Source organism: Anolis carolinensis, chromosome 6, assembly GCF_035594765.1.
Source record: "Anolis carolinensis isolate JA03-04 chromosome 6, rAnoCar3.1.pri, whole genome shotgun sequence".
NCBI classification, from domain to species: domain Eukaryota; kingdom Metazoa; phylum Chordata; class Lepidosauria; order Squamata; family Dactyloidae; genus Anolis; species Anolis carolinensis.
In genome coordinates, this window is record NC_085846.1 from 113017186 (window position 1) to 113041741 (window position 24556).

The 24556-nt window shown below is 39.2% G+C and overlaps 2 protein-coding genes across 7 annotated transcripts in view; one reads left to right on the top strand and one right to left on the bottom strand.

Annotated features, from left to right (window-relative positions):
* dlec1 (DLEC1 cilia and flagella associated protein) overlaps window positions 1-14576 on the bottom strand; it is a 40232-nt gene extending 25656 nt beyond the window's left edge. For 2 of the 5 annotated variants that reach the window (XR_001730389.2, XM_008112207.3), the window contains exons 1-14: window positions 14414-14576; window positions 12882-13022; window positions 10924-11077; window positions 9742-9852; window positions 8103-8302; window positions 6379-6602; window positions 5866-5947; window positions 5529-5616; window positions 3717-3890; window positions 3122-3258; window positions 2935-3027; window positions 2702-2792; window positions 1607-1769; window positions 1259-1451 (exon numbers count right to left, since the gene is read on the bottom strand). Coding sequence is in view for 3 of the 5 variants with exons in the window: in XM_008112207.3 (XP_008110414.1) it covers window positions 1259-1451; window positions 1607-1769; window positions 2702-2792; window positions 2935-3027; window positions 3122-3258; window positions 3717-3890; window positions 5529-5616; window positions 5866-5947; window positions 6379-6602; window positions 8103-8302; window positions 9742-9852; window positions 10924-11077; window positions 12882-13022; window positions 14414-14503 (1941 nt within the window). In the remaining 2 variants the exon portion in view is untranslated. Of the gene's footprint in view, window positions 1-1258; window positions 1452-1606; window positions 1770-2701; window positions 2793-2934; window positions 3028-3121; window positions 3259-3716; window positions 3891-5528; window positions 5617-5865; window positions 5948-6378; window positions 6603-8102; window positions 8303-9741; window positions 9853-10923; window positions 11078-12881; window positions 13023-13772; window positions 13794-14413 lie in introns of those variants that run through there. The other 3 variants (XR_009999814.1, XM_008112205.3, XM_062957920.1) reach the window with 3 other exon arrangements.
* Window positions 14577-21484: 6908 nt separating this feature from the next.
* plcd1 (phospholipase C delta 1) overlaps window positions 21485-24556 on the top strand; it is a 57476-nt gene continuing 54404 nt past the window's right edge. Inside the window, exon 1 of one of the 2 annotated variants that reach the window (XM_003221894.4) lies at window positions 21485-21797. In XM_003221894.4, coding sequence (XP_003221942.1) covers window positions 21785-21797 — 13 coding nt within the window. In that variant the 5' untranslated portion in view covers window positions 21485-21784. The remainder of the gene's footprint in view (window positions 21798-24556) is intronic. The other variant, XM_062957358.1, reaches the window with a different exon arrangement.

Here is a 24556-nt window from a genome sequence, read left to right on the forward strand (position 1 = left end):
AGAGACCACTTCCCGAGAAAAGGCCAGCTCTTACTAATTCAGTATTCCCAGAAAAGATTAATCTTGAGTTCTCATCACACTTCGTTGTGCAGAAATATCTGTGCATCACAACGTTTGTGTCGATCTCTATCTGATAACTTGCACATGTGGCTTGAGTCAGTTGGTGTAAACATAAGAGAACTTCCTGACTCTTTCAACCCAATCATGGATGTTTATTTGCGGCTTTGTACAAGCAACACACTCAAAACACACATCAAATTTGTGGGAAAAGTCGGCAACAAATTTGCTTTCAGATATGTATCCTGTGTGCTAATTTGCAGTGATGAGATAGAAATGTAGAATATTAGAGTTAGAAGATTCTGTAAGGGCTACTTAGTTTAATTCCCTGCCATGCAGGAATACACAACTAAATTATACCCAGATAATTATTGGATATGCCTATCCAATATCTGTTTAAAGAATCCGCCAGTCTCTGAGGCAGTTGACTCCACACTGTTGAACAGCTCTTACAGAAAAAAGGGATTTTCCTAATGTTGAGGTGGTATTTCTTGTAATTTAGATGCATGTTTTGAGTCTCTAGAGTAGCAGTAGCTCCATCTTCTACATGGCATCCATTCAGATATTTAAATATGGCTACTTTCAGTCTTCTCTTTTCCAAGTTAAACACAAATAGCTCTCTATGCTATTCCTCATAAGTTTTAGTTTCCAGATCTTTGATCATCTTGGTTGCCCTGCTTTGGACACATTACAGTTTATTTAGAAAGGACATTCCTTCAGAAATTTCAAGGCCAGAATCCAACTCTCTCAGTGCTCCATGGGAATAAAGTGAAGTTGATATGTTTTCTGTATTTTTACATTATCCAAGAAACTGAACTCAGAGCCTTCGACAACACATTGAACTCAGAGAATTAAGCATATATGACAGCACGTAAATGTTTCCCTGTCAGCCTCAGTTACCAAAAACCAGAAGGTTCCAAGAACTCAGCGCATGACTGGTGACCTGCATCTAGCTTGGCAGTCACAAATTATGCATAGTTGATCTATACAGAGAATTTTATGTGAAAATAGATCATAATACTGGAAAGTGCCTCTTATAGTAATCCTCTCAGGAAATATGTTGTTTCACTCTTGAATTCTAACCCTCTCAGTGGGAGCTTTATTAATCTTTATTGAGAAGGATATCCAACACATACGTATAGCACACTAATGTCACTAAAAGCTGAGAGTCACAGTTGGTCAACAATAAGCAAAGCTGTACCTTTTTTGGAGCAAATGTGAGAGTAAAGGTGTAGTCGGAATGTGCGGGAAGCTTTCCCATGGATGGAGTTAGAGAGAAAGCTGAGTTTTTTTCCAAGTTGTATTTTATTTTTGCAAGGTCCACTTTTCCTTCCAACATTAATGGTTGCAGGTTAGGTTTCATTATCTGCCAGAAGAAGGGAAGTTCCACGTGGCTGAGCAAAGAAAAGCAATGAATGAGTTCTGCTATAGTTTTAATGGAAGACCACAGAATAAAACTGTAATTTTATCTTTCTATTCCATGGCACAGTTCTGAAATGTAAAATAAAAGCTCTTCACTCTTGCTGTGCACTTTGAGCATCATACATACGTCATATTTCTTAGAACCAGAGTCTTCTCTGCCACAGAATAGGGGTTCAGAGAATCAAAGCGAATGAGATGTTGTGCTTTCACATTTGTAAGTTCACCGGGAAGGGGATGGCTTTCTCCACCAGTGACAGAGAACAGTTCCAAAGCTATCAGCTGCCCTAGACCTGGAAACAAAAGAATAAACAAAAAGCAGATTATCCTGCAGGAAATGCACCTGATGTGCAGTCTATGGCAGGAGTGTCAAACTCATTTTTATCGAGGGCCACATCAGCTTTACGGTTGCTTCCAAAGGACTGTTGGATCCATGGAGGAAGAATTACCCCCAGATACAGAGGACCAACTATAAATTTTTAATATAGTGGTTGGTGCCCTTTAGTTTCTACTCAGTTATGTCCCCAGACATTATGAAATGATAACTCCAATCACTTCTGATTATCCGCCATGTGGGTTGGGGATAATGGGAATTGCAACCTTACAGCACTTTTGTCTCTGAGTTTGGGGAAAGATTCAAGTACATTTGAAAGTCAGACATCATCCTTTTCACAAGCCTTGTATCTAAATCCAAGACCCACTATCCTGACTAAATAGAATAAACTGCAGTCTTCCAGAAGCTACTGTATCACAACTCCCATCAGCTTTAGTCATGATGTCTAAAGATGAGGAATATGGGAGTTGTAGTCCAGCATCTGGAGGGCCACATGAAATGACATGGTGGGCCAAATTCAATAGGGCCATTCCAATGGACTAGAATAACTACATATGAAGCTGTCATACCATTGCTGCAAGTAATCTAGGATTATCTGCTCTGATAGCAGCTCCCTAATGCTTCAGACAAATTTCTTTCCTACAGCAAGTACCTAAGAGTCTTGCTGGCAATGCCAGGGATTGCACACTTCCACACTGAAACCTTGGGCTCCTGTATATGTCTCATGGCTTGATTTGCATGATTTGCCGAAGTTTTGTTGGCATGTCCAACTATCTCCCCTGGGTAAAGGGAAAGGCAGCTACTGATGACCCTTCACCGAAGAATCTCTTGTTCTGGCCCCAAACCAATTTCAGCTTGCATAGGAAACTTCCAAAGATGTTAGCAGCAAACCTGTCACAGTAATCTCGTTGACCTGGCAGTTGTCACAAACCATGAGGTACGTCGCTGTAAAGGTTTCAGGTAAAATGGGCATGAACACAACCTGGAAGAGAGGTTTTCTATATCAGGAAAACAATCGTGTTCACAGGGCCACAAATGAATTACATTGGCTTTAAATCACTTCACATTTCATCTGTTCTGTCTAAAATCCTGAGAATTGTTAAGGCAAAAGATACTGAACTAACCTCAATTACTGTCGACTGACCAGGATCAAGCTCAAATACTGCTGGGTGAATCCCAAATACGTTTTGCTCCACATAACCAAAAGTGGCAACAGCCTTCAAAAAGAGAAGAAACACCACAAAAACCATCAGAATCTCTGATGGAAATAAGAGCCCAAGGCTTCCCATTCTACCATACTTGCTTTCTTACCCGGAAGTTAGGGGGTGGCCATATGCCCTTTGGCATGATGCAAAACTTCCCAGTGCTAGAACCTTCATTTTTGCAAGGAAATTGTGTAAATTTTACTCCACCTACGAGGCAGGCACCACAGTCTAAAGTGAAAGGCACTAGAGCAAAACACAAGTGAAACAACAGCAGGACAAGTTAGGATGGCTGACACTAAAGAGGCAATCCTTTTGACTCAAGCTATCATCATCAGAGATCATCTATCCGAGGCATGGGAAAACTTGGGCCCTCTATGTATTTTGGACTTTTTGACAGCCTGTTAGGAATTGTGGGAGTTGAAGTCTAAAACACTTGGAGTTTGCCCATGTCTGATCTATCGAAACAAGCAATCAACCTTGTTTTCCTTCTGTTCAAGCAGGAATTGTTCTTAATTCTGACATTCCTATAACACCAGAAGAGCTTTCCAAAGGCTGCTCATTCATAAATCCTACCCCTAACAAATGAGATGATGCCATTAACACTGAAGCTAAAACCGTTTTTAAATTTCCAAAGATGCAGAACATTAATAAAAAAACAAAAACAAATTATGGATCGTTCAGGTTGGTAAAAGTCTACTCACGTGTCAGAATAGGAGGCGGTCTTCTACCTTTCAAAGGGATGAAGAACGGATATCGCGTCTGTGACTCTACCAGGATATAATCATCATAATCCGATAGATATTCAGGAATGAACTGAACTTCATGGTAACAGCTCATTCCAGGAGCAATAAGTCCTCCTTCTCCTGGAAATTTTCCTGGAAAAGAAGCACAGGCTCCTTAGAGCAGTGATTCCCAAACCCTGGTTCTCTAGCTATTTTGAACTTCAACTTCCAGAAGCTCTAATCAGCTTGGCCAACAGTAAGGAATTCTGAGAGCCAAAGTTTGCTAAAAACACTGACCTAGAAGAACAAAGGTCAGGAGCCACTGATGTAAATAAATCCACATGGCAAGATGATACTTTCATTTACAATGGGTGGCAGTGGAAGATTCAGAACCAAAAATCTCAAAATAGAATCACAGAATTATAGTGTTGGCAGAGACCCCAAGGGCCATCCAGTCCAACCACCTGCCATGCAAGAAGATACAGTCCAAGCACTCCTGACAGATGGCCATCCAGCCTCTGTTCAAAAGACTCCAGAGAAGGAGATCCCAGGACATCCCAAGTCAGCAGCAGATTCCACTGTCAGGCAAACTCTAACTATCAGGAAATTCTTCCTAATGTTAGGGGGAATCCTGGACATAACCTGGACACAACATATTATTTGAGAACACAGAAATGCTGGACCACTATAACAACCACTGTGTCGGACTACACAGAGAAGCCATTGAAATCCACAAGAATGTGGACAATTTCAACATAAAGGAGGAAACCATGAAAATGAACAAAATCTGGCTACCAGTACTAAAAAATTCTAAAATCAGGACAGTAAATAAAGAGCAACACTAAAAAAAGAAGAATCACAGATGGGAAACAATCAAGGCCAGCTAACACCTCCCAACTAAGAACAAGAGTTCTTTTTCCGACCCTGGGCATTCCACAGCTATATAAACCCCACTTGACTAGTCTCCAACAGACCTCAACAACCTCTAAAGATGGCTGCCATAGATGTGGGCAAAACATCAGGAAAGAATGCTTCTGGAACGTGGCCATACAGCCTGGAAAACTCACAGCAACACTCTCTTTTCTCATATTTTGAATCAATTGTTCCATTTCTTAGTCTCTGAAGCAGCAGAAAACAAGCTTGCTCCTTCCTCAATGAGACACTCCATGAATTGACCTAGTTCTGTCTTCAACACAATGAAAAAGCTTTGCTCTTCTAAATATCCTAGGGAGATAGCATGCATCTAATATAACTCTACACACATTTACTAAGACAGACGTTTCACTAAATTCAATGTGCTTTGTCAAGTGGAAGAGATTTAGTGAGTACAGGCAGTCCCCAAGTTACAAGCACACAACTTACAAATGACTCATAGTTAAGAGCTGAAGTTTTAGCATCCATTCTTGTTTCCACCACAAGCCAAATATTTCAAAATCCAATTATCACAAGGATGGAACGTCTCCTGAACAGGGGCACAGACAGCAAAACAAATGTCACCGGAGTGTTAACCCTTCCCAATGCTATTCAAAACTTATATATATGGCTGGAGTTACACTTTAAAATGTATCTGTTCCGGCTTACATACAAATTTAACTTAAGAACAAATCTACAGAATCTATTGTGTTTGTAACTTGAGGATTGCATGTTTTTTGTTTGTCTCAAGGACAAATGACTGTTACAGAATGGTCAGTATGGAACAAATGCAGAACCATCTGCAAATATTTCAAAAATTCCACTTTCTGAGGAAATTTACAAACATTCTTTACATCATCGAATCCGGTAAGAACTCACCCAACCCAATAGAAAAGGCTGATGTAGCCGGAGGAATTATTCTGATACACTGAGAGGTTGACGTCATGTTCTGTAACTCTACAGTCATCTATAAAGAGAGAGAGAATTTATTTTTAAGGCAACAGATAACCTCTCCAGACTCATCTTGGCCATTCAAAATGAGAGTAATACCATTCTGAGGAAACAGAGCAGTATCTAGTAAAGAAATAATAATATGTTATGAAGTGTTTGAGCAATGTCTTAGGTATTACTAAGACTGAAATGTATCTGAAGAAAAGCAAATATTGGGCAATGTCAAAGCCAGTAATCCTTGTTTGTGAAGCAAAAAGGCACTCACTTCATAAACCTGGCCAACTTCATAATAAGAAAACACGACTTCTGGTGGGTTTGCTAGGAAAATAGGCACGGACTGGGCATCGCTGAAATAAAAGGACAGAATTATAAAAAAAGACTTTGTTAAACTTCATTCAAATATCAATCTTGGGTTTATGAACACTCCTTACTGTTGAGTGATCCACTACAGTAGGCATGGGCAAACTTCAGCCCTCCAAGTGTTCAACTCCCACAATTCCTAACAGCCTACCATTTGGAGTTGAAGTCCAAAACACCTGGAGGGCTGAAGTTTGCCAATGCCTGCTCCAGAGCATATAACATTTTCTTTATGTATTGGGACACTGAATGTAGCTGTTTCTTCCACCTCTACCTCACTTTACCCCTTCTGCAACACACAGGCCTAAGGCAATTTAAATGGTTTATGATGATTGAGATCAGGCCTTCAGAAATTTAAAGGAGTCTGTACAATTACAAAGATTCTTGCTTCATTTTATTTCGCAAAGAACAGTCCAGCTACCTTTCAACCACCATCTTTATTCTTCCCGCGAACATACGCTCCACCCTCTTTTGAGGCAGAATTAAGGACCGTCCTCCACGATAGGAGTTGGGTGGGAAATAGCGTGGGTTTTTCAGGAAGTTATGGCGTTCCTCAAGCCTCTGGAGGTAAGCACGGTCCTTTTGCCTTTCAGCTCTGGTCATGCTACTCATCCAAACTGGTTTTTGGAAGAGGATAGCTTTCTTCTGACAGGAGATACAATCAAAGAGGAAACATGCTTTCAGGCGACTCTTTAGAAAGGATTTGTTCATAATCATTATGCCTGGGATACAAGGCTTTCTTCGTCCAGAAATCAAAACATCCACAATCACAACCTATTTGGCCTATGTTTTTTCAAAAAAAAAAACATGGCAGATTTTGTCAGGATGATGGGAATCTTGACTTTTGTTTTAATACAAGCTTATTGCACAAATATATGCCAAGAAAAACAGAAATGGACATGCATATTTTGAAGTACACATTTTGAAGTAAGATAAAAATGTTTTAAGTCATTTCTGAATTACAGCATCCCTAAAATGAACCTATCAAAGAGATTTGTTCAAAGGGGGGGGGGGGTTGCCCTTAAATATTTGAACTAATTATTTTCTCATAATCTCCTCTTTCTAACTCACCACACCTATTTTCAGAACACTGTTGCCCAAATATTATGTGTTTATGTCTTTTGTATTTTATTACACATTCTATAAATTCCATTCTACAACATAACCATTGTAAAACTAAAATATTAGATAAGCTGCTGCTGTTTTGCAACACACAACATTCTTGGTTCAATTGCAAAATGGTTTATATAATTTAACTCATAATATATTCTCATTCCCCAGTTTAGTCTGGCCGCAGAAAAATGTACTATGTGATCAGAGTTTGGGTTTATTGACGCAGAACTCCAGACTCAAGACCCATTAGCGACTTGCTCTCTTTTTCTATAATAAGTGAGAATCTCTGAGGCTAATAAGGGGCCATAACAACAGCCTGACAGTTTCTTCCATATTTAAAGGCTCAAAAGGGATGCTACCAGTTCCTTGAAGTCCAAAGACATTCACACTATCCGCAAAAATTAAAACCAGGACCAAAGGTAAACATTGCTCTTACAAAGGCAAAACTATCCTAGCAGGCCAAGAGAAAACCCAGCCTCAGTATGGCAGCAATGTTCTGTGAGGTTAGTAGATATAAGGATTTTTTAAAAATAAAAGCATCAACATATTGATTTTTGTTGTTATTTATCAAGTCAACTTCCATTTAAGCAGACCCTATGAACAGAAGTTTTCCAATGACCCTGCCCTCTTCAGGTCTTGCAAACTCAAAGGTGTGGCTTCCTTGATGTAACCTGTAGTATGTTTTCCCACTTTACTAAGCATTTTAAGTAAGTCATATTATTATTATTATTATTATTATTATTATTATTATTATTATTATTATTATTATGTTTATTTATATCCCACCTTTTCTCTCCACAAAGGAGACTCAAAGGGGCTTACAATAAAAGCATTTCAATACAATTTAAAATCCAAAAATATATAAACATTAAAACAGAATTAAACATCAATGGTGTTAATTAAAAATGAACAGTTAAAATCCTTAAAACTGATTAGAATGTATTCAAAGCTAAAACCACATTGTCTCACGATATGAAAAACGTACAATAGCTTCAGTTTCATTTCTGAGAGAAAGGATGAACAGAGAGGTACCTTAATGAATGATTTTTTAATTTGTCTTGGAACATCAGTAGTTGAAGACTCCAAGGTAAAGCTAGATAAAGACACATCTGGAAAACTTTCTTTTAGTTTCTTAATGTGTGGACTTTCTTTCAGTTTTGAAGAAACTGAATTGTCAGAAATATGGTGTTGAAAACTCTCATTATCTTTCAAGTAGCCAGGCTCAGATATTTCTGCAATGGACAGGAAAAAAGCCAGAGAGCACTGAAAACAAGATGTGACCAAATGTGGATTTTACAAAAGCTAACATTTTACTGAGATATATGGCATTTCCAGGTGGTTATTGATTTGATTTCATTTTATTTATCTCCCACATATCTCTTAATATGGGACCCAAAGTGGTTTGTGTGTGAGTGCGAATGTACATGCCTTCAAGTTACCCAACAACTTATACTGACCCCATGAATTTCATATAGTTTTCTTATAAGAGGAATATTCAGAGCAGATTGGCCAGATCCTTTCTCTGAAATATAGAAGCCTTTTATTTACCAAGAGGATCTGAGGTCTGTGCAACTTAAGATTATTCTTTTTCTTAAATCAATTACTTTTAGTTAATGACAATTTGTACAGCGTCTGCTGTATCAACATGAGGGCATTCTTCTCCAATTTTGCTTATAGATGAAACTGCTATCAAGCTTAGGTTATCAATTTTTCTAGAATAAAGATGGGCAAAATATGGCCTTATGGGTTGCATGCAGCCTGCAAGGGCTGCTTTTGTGGATCAGGGCTATGTATGACAGGGTGACTTGGAGGTCTCTCATTCACAGGGTTGACCGAAATGGCAGTCAACTTCATGACAATTAACAACAAGTGACCCTACACAATTAATTTTGATTTGGAAATTCCCATGACTCTTAGGAGTGTTTGGAGCCCTCCTGGACCACCCCAGGAGTCAAAATGAAATTTGTGAAAACGTTCAAAATATCATGTATCTTACCTTAAAATGTCCCAACATGTGCCTAGCTAGGCCCCAAAACATACCCCACGTCCCGTTAAAAGATATTTGGAGGCAAAACAGGACATAGTTTTGTTTTTTGGGGTTTTTTTTGTTTTTTGTTTTGTTTTGCAAGAGGTGGAGGGTATTACAACAATTGTAACCAAGATTGTGACTCTGTGCCTATTTCCCAAAGCTACCGCGAATAATATAATTAAATGCGACTCATCCTATAAACTGGAGAAAAGTAGTAATAAACAGTAATTTCACAAAATTCTTTCACATTTGACCAACTGATTCCTAAATTACATTACTTTATAAAAAATATTTTTATTCAAAATACAGAAAACCTAACAAAACCAATACTAATAGAAAAAGAAGCAGAATGTTTATAATATACACTGTGAACCTTATGCAGGTATCTAGCCAGTTACTACAACCTACTACAGAACCAAATGGAGAACAAACACACAAGCAACACACTTACCAACACTAACACAGACACACAAACTATACTAACCAACAAATACACAAAAACAGTTCTAAGAATATCACATTCATTGTCTGTTCATTTTTGTCCTTTATTGCTCTGCTCCCTTATAATATTATATAACCACATTTCTACTCATTCCTACATTACATTGCTGAAAGCCATGAAAATCCTCATGCAAAAGTTACCTTTTGGTGCCCGGGTAATGAGCTCTGGATCCGTGATGTAATCCTTAGGGCTGATTAAATTATGCTTTTCCAGAAGTTCATCATCCACGCACCATCTGAAGGTAGACTTTACTACAACATTCACATTTAAAGAGAGATGGTAAGTTTTCAAAGATAAAGACGACTGTCATTTCTGCACATAGCAGGAAAATATATTTTTGAATTAACTGGGGAACAGCTTCTGTACTCAGAAGAAACAGCAACTAAGGTGAAATGAGGATAAAACCAAAACCATGTATTGGCTACTATTCTTTCCTGTGTAAGCCATCCATTCATCCATAATAACAACAACAACAACAATTTTATTACCCACTTCTCTTTGTGGCTCGATAATTAAAACAGTGAGGTAAAGCAAAGCACTTTTAAAATACGTATAATAAATACACACAGATACCATGGAGCTTAAAGTCTGCCAGTAAAACGCAGGTTAAAATTCACAAGTTAAAATTGACTGGGCAAGTCTGGCAGAAGAGATAAGTCTTAAGTTGTGTCTTAATTTCTGACAGCTGATTTAGCTATTCGATCTCTTCTTACTGTGCCAAAGGTTCAAAAATTATACATTAAATCAATTTCTTTGGTTCTCGTTCCAGTTTAGCTGGCCCTCATTTATATTACAAATTACAGTGTTCCCTCACTTATTGCTGGGGTTAGGTTCCAGGACAACCCGCAATAAGTGAAAATCCGCAAATTAGGGATACTATATTTATTTTAATGTTTATACATTATTTTAGTAGTTATACACTATTTTAAGTCTTTATCAACCAATCCTCTTCCTGATGCGGCTTGGGCTCCCTTTTCTCTCCCTTGGGCTTCTCCTTCCTCCCTTCCTTAGGCTGTAAATTGTAATTTTTATGATTTATAATAGCCTTTTAGAGTTTACTGAAAAACCGCGAAACAGCGAATCCACGAAAAGTGAACCGCGAAGTAGTGAGGGAACACTGTACACCTCCAAACAAGTTATTGTTTAATTTAGAAAAATAATGTCTCAAGCTACAATTAAACTCCTATGTAGCATTGATATGTACTCCAAATGCATACTGGATTCAGTAATGACTTTCCCTGTGAATCAAAAGGAAAAAAATTATCCATAGTCTGAATCATGCTAATATAAAAAGGGGAATGGGAGACTTTTGCTCTGCTCACCCGGTGGCAACGAAATGTGACGGTAACTTTCTGGAACTTCTTTATATTGGTTCAGGGTCCTTTCCTCTTCTGCTGTGGCTCGAGCCCTGGCTTGGATGATGTGCCTTTCCAGCATATCTGCTTCTGCCAACTGGTCTTTGTATTTCTTCCTGACCTGAAATAGCAATTGGGGAATTAGGTATTTAGTTCTTCGATATATGGATCTAGATCAGGCATGGGCAAATTTCAGTCCTCCAGGTGTTTTCAACTTCAACTCCCACAATGCCTAAAAGTACCAGCTGTTAGGAATTGTGGGAGATTAAGTCCAAAACACCTGGAGGACCGAAGTTTGCCCATGCCTGATTTAGATCTTTGAGAGTTTCCTAGAACAGCTGTACATCATTGGATACAGTTTTCGTTTTTAAAAAATGCATATTCCCCACTCAACCTATTGAGGAACCTTGGTCAAGTCACACACACTCAACCTCTCAGGAAGCCAAATAAAATTCCCTGATACATTAGTCTTACCATAAGTTAGAAATGACTTGAAAGACATACAGGAAATAAATTATGAGCGGTAATGAGAGGAATCAAGACATTTTCTCATCTTAAAGTTTTACATCAGAATTAGATTTGATAAATGAACTCTAGGAAATTAATTTTGGCCCTTGTTTTTCTCATACCCCATTACTTCAACTCTGCCCACCTGAGTTGACATCAGCATTCTTGCCCTTTTAAACTACTAATCCCAGACAAAATAACAATAACATATACAAGGTGGTCCAATTTTCTTCTAACTATTTCAATATGCCCATGAGTTATCTGCTTATTCTTTCATTTATTTTATTTCTATCACCTTTATGGCTGTGTGGGGATATGAATTCAGGTTTTCTAAATACTAGTCTGATAACATTATGTGACACGATTTTTGTTCCTGGGTTATAAATGTCATTTTCTAAGTGGTTCTATCATAAAAACATAGGAAAACTTTGTTTTTGTGGGAGAGACATCCTACAGCACATTCTGCTATCGTTTTTCAATGAATATCTCATCCTCAACCAATTCAGCATAGTTTGTGGCAGGCCCAAAACAAGGTTTCAGGAGTATAACAACAACTTTCAAAGTAAGTACCACACAATTAACCAGGAAATAACACATTCAAACCAGCAACAAAAATTGTTTCAAATTTTGTTACATAGTGTAATCTGATTACTACAACACACTGTTTCAGATTTAATCCCAATTCTGTACTGAAGACGTGAGAAAGTTCTGATTCTAATTCCGCCTTCTCTTCATATATTTGACTTCTTTATGTGTGTTAATTCTGTAATTAATTGGCACATTTTTCTGATAGTGTATATCATGGTATTTATTTTTATTTTTTAAAAGAAATAATAAAAAGTATTGCATAGTATATACAATATCATATTGCATTTACAAATCACTATTTCTAATTCTTCGCTATTTCAGTCACCCTTCCTCTCCTCCTCAAGTCACAGGTGTTTACATACTATTTCCCTGTCAGTCTTCTAACTACTGAATTATTTATTATATAGTAGAGATGTGCATAGCATTTGTTCCTTTTGTGTTTCCGTTTTGTACCGTCCATTCGGATGGCATGAAATGGAAAGGCCCTCCTGGAACAAAAAACAACTCAAAACGAAAGGTAGGCGGGAGCCAGTATTGGTTCCAAGCCTGCTTTTCAGATCAATCAGCTGCAGGCCCTGCGAGGCCCGGGTGTGTAGGCCCAAAGCCTGCACCCGTAGGCCCAGGTGCTTTGGGCCAAAAGAAAACAGATCTTTCAGCCGAGAAAACAAAACAGAACAAATGTCTGATTTTGGGAGGTTGGACAAAAACTAAACAGGGCCCCACTGAAAGCCGGGACATGAAACGGGACAAGGTAAGTCCTGAATGCACATCACTATTATATAGTTTAATTCATTTATATAATCTTTAATGTGACTGAATTAAGACTTTACCTTCTGCAACTCTTTCACGAACTCCTCATGATGGACATTGTCTCCGCCGCGGGACTTGATCATATTTTCCACCGTGTCCACTCCTATCACCTCTGAGGTATACATGTTCTTAAAGACACTTGCTAACAAATGGGAAATATCCTGTGGAAGGAGGAAATAAAGTTATTTCAAGGATCAATACTGATATGAAAACTTTTCTGTTTGGTGTGATGGGATATATTTTTTAAAAAACAGGGAAAAGTTACTAAATAAAACAGCTGTGGACAAGTGTACATAGGGACCAGCAAACGCAGCATTATTGCACAGACATGAATCAACGATTACGAAAGGCACTGCAGAATAATTCAATCAGAGAAGTCAGCTATAGCAGAGTATTTGATGAACCAGTTGTTAGGAATTGTGGGAGTTGAAGTTCAAAACACCTGGAGGATTCAAGTTTGCCCATGCCTGATATAGATTAATATAATAATAATAATAAAATAATATAATAAAAATAAAATAAAATAATAATAATAAAATAATAAAAATAATAATGGCACAACAAAACATTGCATGGAAAGTTCCTTGACAAAATTGAAGGAAAAGCTGATAAGGAGAAGATCTGGCTATGGTTTACGAATGGGACCCTGAAGAAGGAGACAGAAGGCCTGATCCTTGCAGCCCAGGAGCAAGCCATCAGAACAAATGCAATTAAGGCCAAGATCGAAAAATCAGCTGATGACCCAAAATGCAGACTGTGCAAGGCAACCATTGATCATATCCTCAGCTGCGGTAAGAAAATTGCACAGACAGACTACAAACAGAGGCACAACCATGTGGCCCAAATGATTCATTGGAACTTATGCCTCAAGTACCACCTCCCTGCAGTAAAGAACTGGTGGGATCACAAACCTGCAAAAGTATTAGAAAATGAGCACGCAAAGATACTGTGGGTCTTTCGAATCCAGACTGACAAAGTTCTGGAACTCAACACACCAGACATCACAGTTGTGGAAAAGAAAAAGGTTTGGATCATTGATGTTGCCATCCCAGGTGACAGTCGCATTGACGAAAAACAACAGGAAAAACTCAGCCGCTCTCAGGACCTCAAGATTGAACTTCAAAGACTTTGGGAGAAACCAGTGCAGGTGGTCCCGGTAGTGATGGGCACACTGGGTGCCGTGCCAAAAGATCTCAGCTGGCATTTGGAAACAACAGACATTGACAAAATTACGATCTGCCAACTGCAAAAGGCCACCCTGCTGGGATCTGCACGCATCATCCGAAAATACATCACACAGTCCTAGGCACTTGGGAAGTGTTCGACTTGTGATTTTGTGATATTAAATCCAGCATGTCTATCTTGTTTGCTGTGTCATACAATAAAATAATAATAATATATAACAACAACAATAAATATAATAATATATGGAGGGGAAAGGTGGTTGAGTGGGAAAGGCATTCTGCGCATGCCCAGTAGGGGACGCTAGGCCCAAAAGCCACGGGGAAAGTTGGGCAGGTGGAAGAGGCTCCAGGGGCGGCTTCCCCTTCACCTGAGTCAGCTCCGAGCTGGGTCTGTGCCGGTACATGGTCGGCTCGGGGCTCTGCCGGCCCATGGCGGCTCCTTCTCCGCTTGGCTGCATCTTCTCCCGGCCAAATCTTTCCCGTTGCTAAGGATCCCGCTTCGTTGGGGCAGGAAGCAAGCCCTTAGCAACGTCTACTTCCGGTCCTGTCCTCCCCTTTCGCTAAACTGGTCTCCTTGAGCAAACATCCGGGCCTCGCTGGCTCTCTTGCGGTGGGACTTCAACTCCCAGAAGCCCCGGGCATTTTACCCAACGATTAGGAATTCTGGGAGTTGAAGTCCAAAATTCCCTGGCAGGCCAAACATTGGGAAAGGCGCTCTCATCTGGGGCAGGAATGTAAAGAAGTGGCTCTGGCTCCTTCCACGCAGCCACATAACCCAGAATATCAATCCGCAATATCTGCTTTGAACAGGATTATCTCTGAGTCCACACTGCCATATAATCTAGTTCAGTTTGGATATAATACAGCTGTGTGGAACAGTGACTCAGGAATACAGCTGCCTCTGAGCATGTGCAGAATGTTTTCCCCTCATCTCTCAGATGGTGTGAGATTTATCGTGCCATTAATAATATAATATACTTTATATTCATGTAATATCAATAATAATATTATAATGTAATACAATATAATACTAATACAATATAGTAATATATAATATTGAAATATAATAATACTAATATATTAAATGTAATCCTACTGATAATATATAATGATATACTGTTTTATTTGCATATTTTAAGTTTTTTATTGTTTTTTATTGTGAGCTGCTTTGTGTCCATATAGAAAGATAAAGTGGTCAGGGTGCATCTGCACTGTTGAATTAATGCAGTTTGATTCCACATTCATTGCCCTTCTTCAAATCTATGCTATCCATGGAGTTGTAGTTTTACAAGGTCTTTAGCCCAAGAGTCCTGGTACCTCAGCAAACTGAAACTCCCAGGATTCCATAGCATTGAGGCACTGCAATTAAAGTGCTGTCAAACTGTGTTAATTCTATAGTGCGAATGCAGCCCTATGTTTTATCACTGGGAATTTTAAAATACTGTTTATATTTAAACCTGTTTCAGTGTTGACACATTTGTATATTTTAAATTGTATGCTGATGTTTTCGCACTTTGAGTCTCTTGCAGGAGAGATTTTTTTTTTTTTTATCGTGTCAGAAGCGACTTGAGAACATAGTCGCTTCTGGTGTGAGACAATGGGCCGTCTACAGAGACGTTGCCAGGGGATGCCCGGATGTGTCACCATCCTGTGGAGAGACTTTTCTCATGTCCCCGCAAGATAGAGCTGACTGACGGGAGCTCATCCTGTTCTCACCCCCGGTTGCGCAGTGGATTAAACCCTTGTGCCAGCAGGACTGATGACTTGAAGGTTGGGTTGCTGACCTGAAGGTTGCCAGTTCGAATCCAACCTAGGGAGAGCATGGATGAGCTCCCTCTATCAGCTCCCATCTCCATGCGGGAACATGAGAGAAACTTCCCACAAGGGTGGCAAAAACATCAAAAACATCAGAGCGTCCCCTGGGCAACATCCTTGCAGATGTGTAATTCTCTCTCACGCACACAAAAAAAACCCCCCCATCTTGCAGATTTGAACTGGCAACCTTCAGGTCAGCAGTTCAGCCGGCACAATGATTTAACCCATTGGATCAATGTGGCTCCTTGCAGAAGAGATAATGTGGGGCATAAAACAAATATAATAATAATAATAATAATAATAATAATAATAATAATAATAATAGAGTGAGTTCATTGGTCCACTGACATGGAAGTTATCTGTTGCAAAACCTTGCTTGAATGTATTTATGGCCACATAACTATCAGGAAACCCTCCAAGCTGCATTGGCAACTATAAAAACAAAAAATTGTGGGGAAATTAACAGTCAAAAGTCATGGGAGGTCATGGGAGAACCACTCCCAGCAAAGCAGTAACTGACTCTTGATTTTTCCATTCAGCCTGGAATGTGAATGAACTTGATTGGAGCAAAGGCAGCAGAAGAGACAACAAGAGAAAATACATAAGGAGAAGGTAATAATTTAGAAGGTAACCACAGCCCCGGGCTGTGGCGCAGGCTGGAGAGCAAGCCAGCTCCAACCAGCTGCAATGAATCACTCTGACCAGGAGGTCATGAGTTCGAGGTCCGCTCGGAGCCTATGTTTGTCTTGTCTTTGTTCTATGTTTTAAAAAAGGCATTGAATGTTTGCCTATATATGTGATGTGATCCGCCCTGAGTCCCCTTCGGGGCGAGAAGGTCAGAATATAAATGCTGTAAATAATAATAATCATAATAAATAATAATAATCATTCAGTATAGACATAATCTGGAAAACAAAACTCTAAATATCCTGGTGTGAAAAATAATCATAGAGGGACTTTGGGTGTCTTGCTTTCATCTACACTGCCATTACAATGCAGATTGCACAAACTGTAGCATATATACTGTAACTCCATAGCATTGAGACATGGCAGCTAAGTGATATTAAACTGCCTTAATTCTGCAGTGTAGATGCCCCTAACGCAGGCATGGGCAAACTTTGGCCCTCCAGGTGTTTTGGACTCCAACTCTTACAATTCCTAACAGCCGGTAGGCTGTTAGGAATTGTAAGAGTTTAAGTCCAAAACACCTGGAGGGCCAAAGTTTGCCCATGCCTGCCCTAAAGACTACTGGAATTGGCAATCTAAAAATATTAGGAGTGAGTGACATGGCTCCCATCCTTGCATTAGGGAAAGCTTCCTGGTCCTTATCTGTTGCAAATCTTGTTTAGATGCATTGCAGGGCACATATAATAATAATACTAATACTAATTGCATGAATACATGTCGCTTTTGAAAAATACATAGTAGGTACTGATCAAAACACCTGATGTTTTTGTTCCAAGGGTCTTATGAAACATAAAAGGAAAATAAATCTTATGAAACATAAAGTGAAACATTCTTGGTCATCCAAAAGGAATGCCGCATTTCAGGATGCTCTGGCTAATTCCAACTATGAATAGGTGAATGTGTTCACTGGCAGGTGAATTCTTCTTTTGCCCGTCGAGAACCAGACCCTCCACATTTCTAGGAGGCGTACGAGCTCATGTCACAATTGTTTCCTAAGTTCAGTACAATTTTAAACAGTTATTTTTATTTAAATATTTAAAACATTATACAATTGTCTTAGGCCACTTGTACACTCCCGTATATCTCAGGATCTTATCTTAAATTATCTGCTTTGAATTGAATTATATGAGTCTCCACTGCCATATAATCTGGGATTAGCGGATAATGTGAGATAAAGGGCAGTGCAGAAGGGGCCTTAGCACATCTTCTGTTCACAGATTTATACCCCCCCCAACTCTCCCATTACTTATATCACGTTATAAAAATGGAGCACTGTCAATTCCATTACTTTTACATTATTCTAATTTTATCTGTTACATATAATGATTTTAACATATTCATTAATTGCTTGACTACAATCTTCCTTGGATGTTTGGTGATTTAAATTCGTCATGGCGTTTACACATGAAGCTAATAAATGGTTTCCAAGTTTTAATTAGCCTTAATGTGTAGGTTAATTTTTCTGATAGAGCTATTGCCCATATCTTGTTTAACCAATTCTTTATTTTTCCGGGTTTTCACTATTTCAAGCTCCCCCGAAGTGTATTGTTTCCCCCACTCTCTGGCTTATCTGTGATAGCACTTCATCCCACAACAACCCCCATACTTTTAGGCACTTTAGCTCCATGTGGCTCCAATCCCCTATTTCCCTACACTTTCTCCAACAGTTTGGAGATCCTATTATTAATTCTATGTAGTTTAAGTGGATAATCCCATCTATGCATAATTTTCAGAGTATTTTTTCTCTCAGTTATGCTGAGATTTATTTATATACTTGGCTTTCCCAAACTGCCCGATACAATTGAACTTCTGCCTCACACTTACAGGATGCAAGGAGGCACAAACAGGTCTAATATCCGATTACTTTTGATGCCCAGCAAATACAATAGTAGGACATCCCATTATCGGGTGGGAAAAGATGTGAACAAAGCAGTAGCTACATACATGGTCTGTGCCATGCTTTATATGGCAGCCATCTTCCTCAAATGATTGCTTCCCTTTCCATTCAAGCATCTAAATGAGAGACCTCAGAGCCACAAATCTTTTTTCTGCACCCTGCAACTTCAACGTTTGAAGTTTCAAGTCTCTAATTTGAGCATGTGGTGTGCATTTGATTTCTATTTAAGCTTACAGTTGCCATATTTTGATTCCTGGCTAGAAGCTTGCATTTTATTCTTATCAAGAAGCCAACTGGAAAGATCGGGAAGTTGCAGCTTGATGATAAGAGTATGGGATCATGTAGTTCTCTAAATTTTGGTAGACTATGTATTTGAGAAGATGGGGCTGATAGAGCACAGTGCCGGTAGTATTATGTGATTTCAGCACCACGCAAATCTCGGATTTTGGGTCCCAGTGTACCTAAGCTCTGATGTTCTGAACAGGGAGAAAGCAAGGATCAAAGGCTTTATTCACTTTGGCCAAAAGTGGGTGTTGAGTAAAAAGCACTCTCAGATCAGACCCAAAAGCAATTGATATATATAAAATGACAATTCTAGAGACTTGGCAGCAACTCAAAAGAATGGACTCCAGGCACTCATTGGTACAAGTTACGATCTGTGTGCTGATTGTTGGGGGCATGCCACCCATTGCTGCAACAGATTGGTTCCCTCATCTCATGGGAAATTTAATAAGCTGCCATTGCTCAGTTTGAAGCTTGTAGCCATTTTCCATGTCCACCTTCTTTGGGTGCTTAAGGAAAGGAATGTGGGCAACATCTGGGGTCGATGGGCTCTAATGATTTTAATCCTGATGGCCAGGGATCTCACAATAATAATAATAATATAATAATATAATAATAATAATAATAATAATAATAATAATAATAATAATAATAATTTTATTTTTATACCCCACCCCATCTCCCCAAAAGGACTTGGGGCGGCTTACATGGGGCCAAGCCCAGGTCACAAACAATATAAAAACATAACAATAAAACATCAATCAACAATAAAACAAGTCATGAAACGATGGGTCCATGCTGTGAAAACAATGGGTGGATTCATTGTCGACTAGGAAACATGGGTATTGGATTATTGTGTCAACCGCATGAATGAATGGGATTTGTCCTGTCTGCCCCAGCTCTAAGTGCTTGTGCAATTGTGTATATGAGAGAAAGCTTTTCAGTTGGCGGGACCCTCTGTGGCCACTTGGTTGAATCCCTCCAGGTCGCAAATTCTGTGATCCTGGGTTTTAATAACAATAGGATAAAAACACCTTTGGTTGGAGCTTACTGTACAGCATTATGTTCCTCCCAACATGATCCACATTGTGCTTGGCTTATGACTGGCTTGTCTCTTTTCACTGGTGGGGAAAAAAACTGTCAATAGATCCAGTATTGCTGTTCATCTGCTATTCTTCCATGTGCAATAATATCATTTCGCTCCACTCCTGTTATTGCGAGAAAGAAGACATCATTGCGAAAATGCTGACACTACGGCTACGCAGTTATGGCAAAAATAGGGAGAGAAGGGGAAATAGTAGGTCAAAAAGAAATAAATAAGGCGGATATCTAGGATTCGTATCAACAAAGTGCTTGCATTGTACAATTATGGTGAAGTCTGACAGCAATAGTTCCAACAATAGTATGTTTCATCATATCATCATCATTTATCGCAATCACAGGTGGCTGAGAATGAGTGTCTTGGTGGTGGGTTAGAATGATTGAATCCTTATCTACTGCCTATGTGCTGGTCTGTAGCTAATTGCTTCCAGATTTCACAGTCCTGTCCCCATTCTCACTCACCAATCACCATTGATCTTCCATTCATTTTGGTTTGCTTTGATGACTCCTGTGCATGACTTTGTTTTATGTTTGGAGATTGGTGCACAGCAACCAACACACAGTTTTCACAGAAAGAGGTTCTGATTCAATGGCATGGTTACCCCGACGATTGGGGGCTTCTTATCTATTGCAGCCTTTGTCCATCTTCTCAGCCATTGTAACATGCAGCCAGTTATCATCCCCATTCTTGCATTGAAGATTTCCTTGACGGCACATTTCCATTTGCTTAAATAATGTTATTGTGATGAGAAAACAAGCTGACATGATCTAGGATGCATCTACACTTGAGAGTGAAAATAGTTTGGCAGCACTTTAATTGCCCTGCAATGAAATCCTCCCCAAACTACAGCTCCCAGGATTCCATAGCATTGACAGTTACAGTGGTGTCGAACTGGATTAATTCTCTGTTCCCTTCATTGAATTAATTATGTGCAAACTACTTTTTGCACATTGAACTCAGTTTGCAGCATCTAAAGCAGGCATGCGCAAACTTTGGTTTTCCAGGTGTCTTGACTTCAACTCCCACAATTCCTTACAGCCTACTAGCTGTTAAGAATTGTGGGAGTTGAAGTTCAAAATACCTCGAGGGCTGAAGTTTGCCTATGCCTGATCTAAAGTAAGCTGAAGAAAAAGGGGAAACCTGGGAGAATGAGAGAGAAAGCTAAAGACTTGTCATAGTCACTCCTGATCCCCTCCCTTGAAGTTGTATCAAAGTGCATTCATTCTACAGTGTACAAAGAAAGTAACTTCTCCAAACTGTGCAAATACCAACTCCATCAATTACCCCCTAAAGCCAGGAACTGGCTCCTCAATGAAACCCTTTAGCATACAAAGTTTCAAGATGACTAATACAGTAACAATGAAAGAAAGGCACAGTAGGAAAACGTGTGTAACAAATCTTTCCATTTTGTTATCTAGATGTTCTATTTTGTGCTTATTGCTTTGCGATCCCTTTTTGCTATACTTTTTGGGGGATGAATGGTTGTGCTTTGATATATTTCTGTACTAGCCTCCCCCTCCTTTCCTTACCCTGTGGCTTTTAACTATCTGTGTAAACAAAGCCCCGAAGTAAGGAAGCTTTGCATTCCAGCCCCATAATGACAGGGTTGCCAAAAACACAGCTGGGTGGAGACCTTGCGCTCTGTGTGCCTGTTGTGTGTGTGTTGTGTGTGCGGGTTGTAGGAAGGCCTTTCGCTTCTTAGCTAGAGCAAAGCAGAGCCGATCCATGGCACGGCAAAGGAAGATTCACAGACTGAACTGCTGACGCAACATTAGGACATGGAAGAGACCAAAAGGCAGAAAAGAGGAGTTTTTCTCAAACATGACTAAATGTTTCATTCTTGGGAGTGGCCAGACAACATCGTGTATTTAAAGGCTTGAAACCTCTGCCTTCCCACATCTGGACACACATCCTGATCTGAAAGTGCTTTCCGGCTTTTCTACACATTCCTTGACAATGGCCCGCAACGGTAAGTCAAAAATTTTAAAGAAAGGATTTATAAAGAGTGTGCTAAAATTCACAAAGGGGTTTCAGTATTCATTATCTCCTTTATTTTTGAATTTGCAGGACCATAGCATCATAAACAAGGAGAGAAAACTACATTATGTTATGTATAAAAACTTTTTGAAAAGTTATTAAAATATCAAACGCCTTTGTGACTTTTGGCCCACACAGTGCTCATGTATATGCTAAGTTTTCATACTAGTCAGGGTGATTTCTAGATCCTGTTTAATCTCAGAAGTTATGTCGAGTCAGCCCAAAATAGCACTTGAATGGAAGATTGCAAACAATGTGGATTTCTAGGGCATCTACATGGTAGAATTGACACATTTTGACACCACTTTAAATAACATAGTTCAATGCTATGAAATCCTGGGAGTTATAGTTTTGCAAGATCTTTAACTACAATACCCAGGACACCATAACATGGAGCTATGAAATGACACTAAATTGCATTGATTTTACAGTGAAAATGCACTCGATGTTTCACAGGAAGGAAGTGGCAAAACCATCTCTGGGTTGCCTTTGCCTAAGAAAACATTACAAAATTCATGAGTTTGCTGTAAGTCAACAAGACACCTTTATTTTTAGTAATGTGTCACCCATTCAAAGTTAGCAGCAAGCTCATCGCTTAACGTTTTACTGCAGGGAGAATGGTTTAATACACAAAGGAAGTATTTTCTTTCTAAAGTTTCCACTGGGGAAATATTTAAAAGACATTTTAAAGGCATATTCGTGATCACATTGTTGGATCTTAGGATGCATCTACTCCATAGAATGAATGCAGTTTGACACCACTTTAACTGACATGGCTCAATGTTATGAAATCTTGGGAATTGTCATTTGGTGAGGCAGCAGCTCTCTTTGGCAGAGAATGCTAAAGACCTTGTAAAGCTATAACTCCCAGGATTCCATAGCATTGAGCCACAGCAATTAAAAGTAGTGTCATTCTATAGTGTAATACACTAGGTAGTAGCACAAGGGTATGCATAGATCAAATGAAACTTTATTTCCAATGTAGTGAGTGTTGCAGCTCAAACCTGTTTTATTCTTTTTTGCAAAATATTGGAAGATTTAAGAAGAATTTAGCATCATTATTTTTGGGACTGTAACTCCAAAATCCCTTATAGTTTCAGGGGAATCTGGGAGTTGCAATCCAAGAACTAAATCAGGTTAGAAGTCTATAAAATTGTATAAAGGTCATAGAGAATTCAGGTAGGCTGAATCTACACTGCCATATAATCCAGTTTATCAAAGCAGATTATCCACATCTGCTTTGAACTGGATTGTATGTATCTACACTGCCATATAATCCAGTTCAAAGCAGATAGTCTGGATTTTGTATGGCAGCGTAGATCCAGTCAAAGTTGCAAGACATATCAGAAATGGCTAAACCCATGAATGAGAAAACACAATGTGTGGGAGAAGGTAACTTGTGTGCATAATAAGCTTTAAGGTTTTGTAACAATGGATTTGGATACTTCTCACTTGATGTAGCTAGCTACCATTCTTTTTGAAAGAAAGGTGTCAACACTCCACACAATGCAATTGCTTCAAAATATACAAGAGCAAAAAAGAAACACAAGTTTGTTAAAGTTAATACATGAAATATTTATGATGTTATCAGAAGAGCCTATCTTGGTGTGGGAGTATGCAGACTTTCAGGTTCTACAGCACTCTATCTGCTTCTACACAGCTGTATAAAATCTAGGTTATCTGCTTTGAACTGGATTATATGGCAGTGTAGACCCATAATCCAGTTCAAAGCAGACAATGTGGATTATATGCCTTGATATTCTGGATTATATGGCAGTGTAGAAGGGGCCTACAGGTGTATCTATACCAGACATGGGCAAACTTGGGCCCTCCAGGTGTTTTGGACTTCATCTCCCACAATTCCTAACAATCTCAGGCCCTTTCTTTTTCCCCTTCAGCCACTTAAGCAGAATTATGGGAGTTGAAGTCCAAAACACCTGGAGGGGCTAAGTTTGCCCATGCCTGATCTACACTGTAGAATTAATGCCATTTGACACCACTTTAATTGCCATGGCTCATTGCTCTGGAATCAGTACAGGCTGGTAAGGTATATCCAGTGCATTTGTGCCCCAATTTCCAAGAAAAACACACTGGACTGCATTGCAGAAATGCAAAATTGCAGAAAGAAGCTCAGATTTACAGTGGAACAACTTTATAATTTGTTTTCAGGATTCCACATTGATTCCAAAATCTGTGGGTGCTATTTTTATTTATTTTATTTATTTATCGTCTCAGAAGTGAATAGAGGATACAGTTATAATGTATTTAAAAACACAAAATTAAAAACTTAGTATTATGCTAAATTTCCTTTGACCAGAAGCTGGCCACTTGGAGTGTCTCTGGTGTTGCTATGAGAAAGTCCTCCATTGTGCCTGGAGCAGGGCTCAGGCTGCATTGTAGTAAGCGGTCTGTGGTTTGCTCTTCCCCATACTTGCATGTTGTGGACTCCACTTTGTAGCCCCATCTCTGAATCTCGTGGTACCAGAATGCAGTCTATTGAGTGCTTTCCAAGTTGCCCAGTCTTCTGTGTACCCAGGAGGGAGTCTCTCATCAGGTCTCAGCCATGGATTGAGGTTCCAGGTTTTAGCCTGCCACTTTTGGACTCTCGCTTACTGAGGTGTTCCTGTGGATATTCAATTCCCCATTATATACAGTGGCATGGTAAAAGGATGCCCTTTATACAAAATGGCC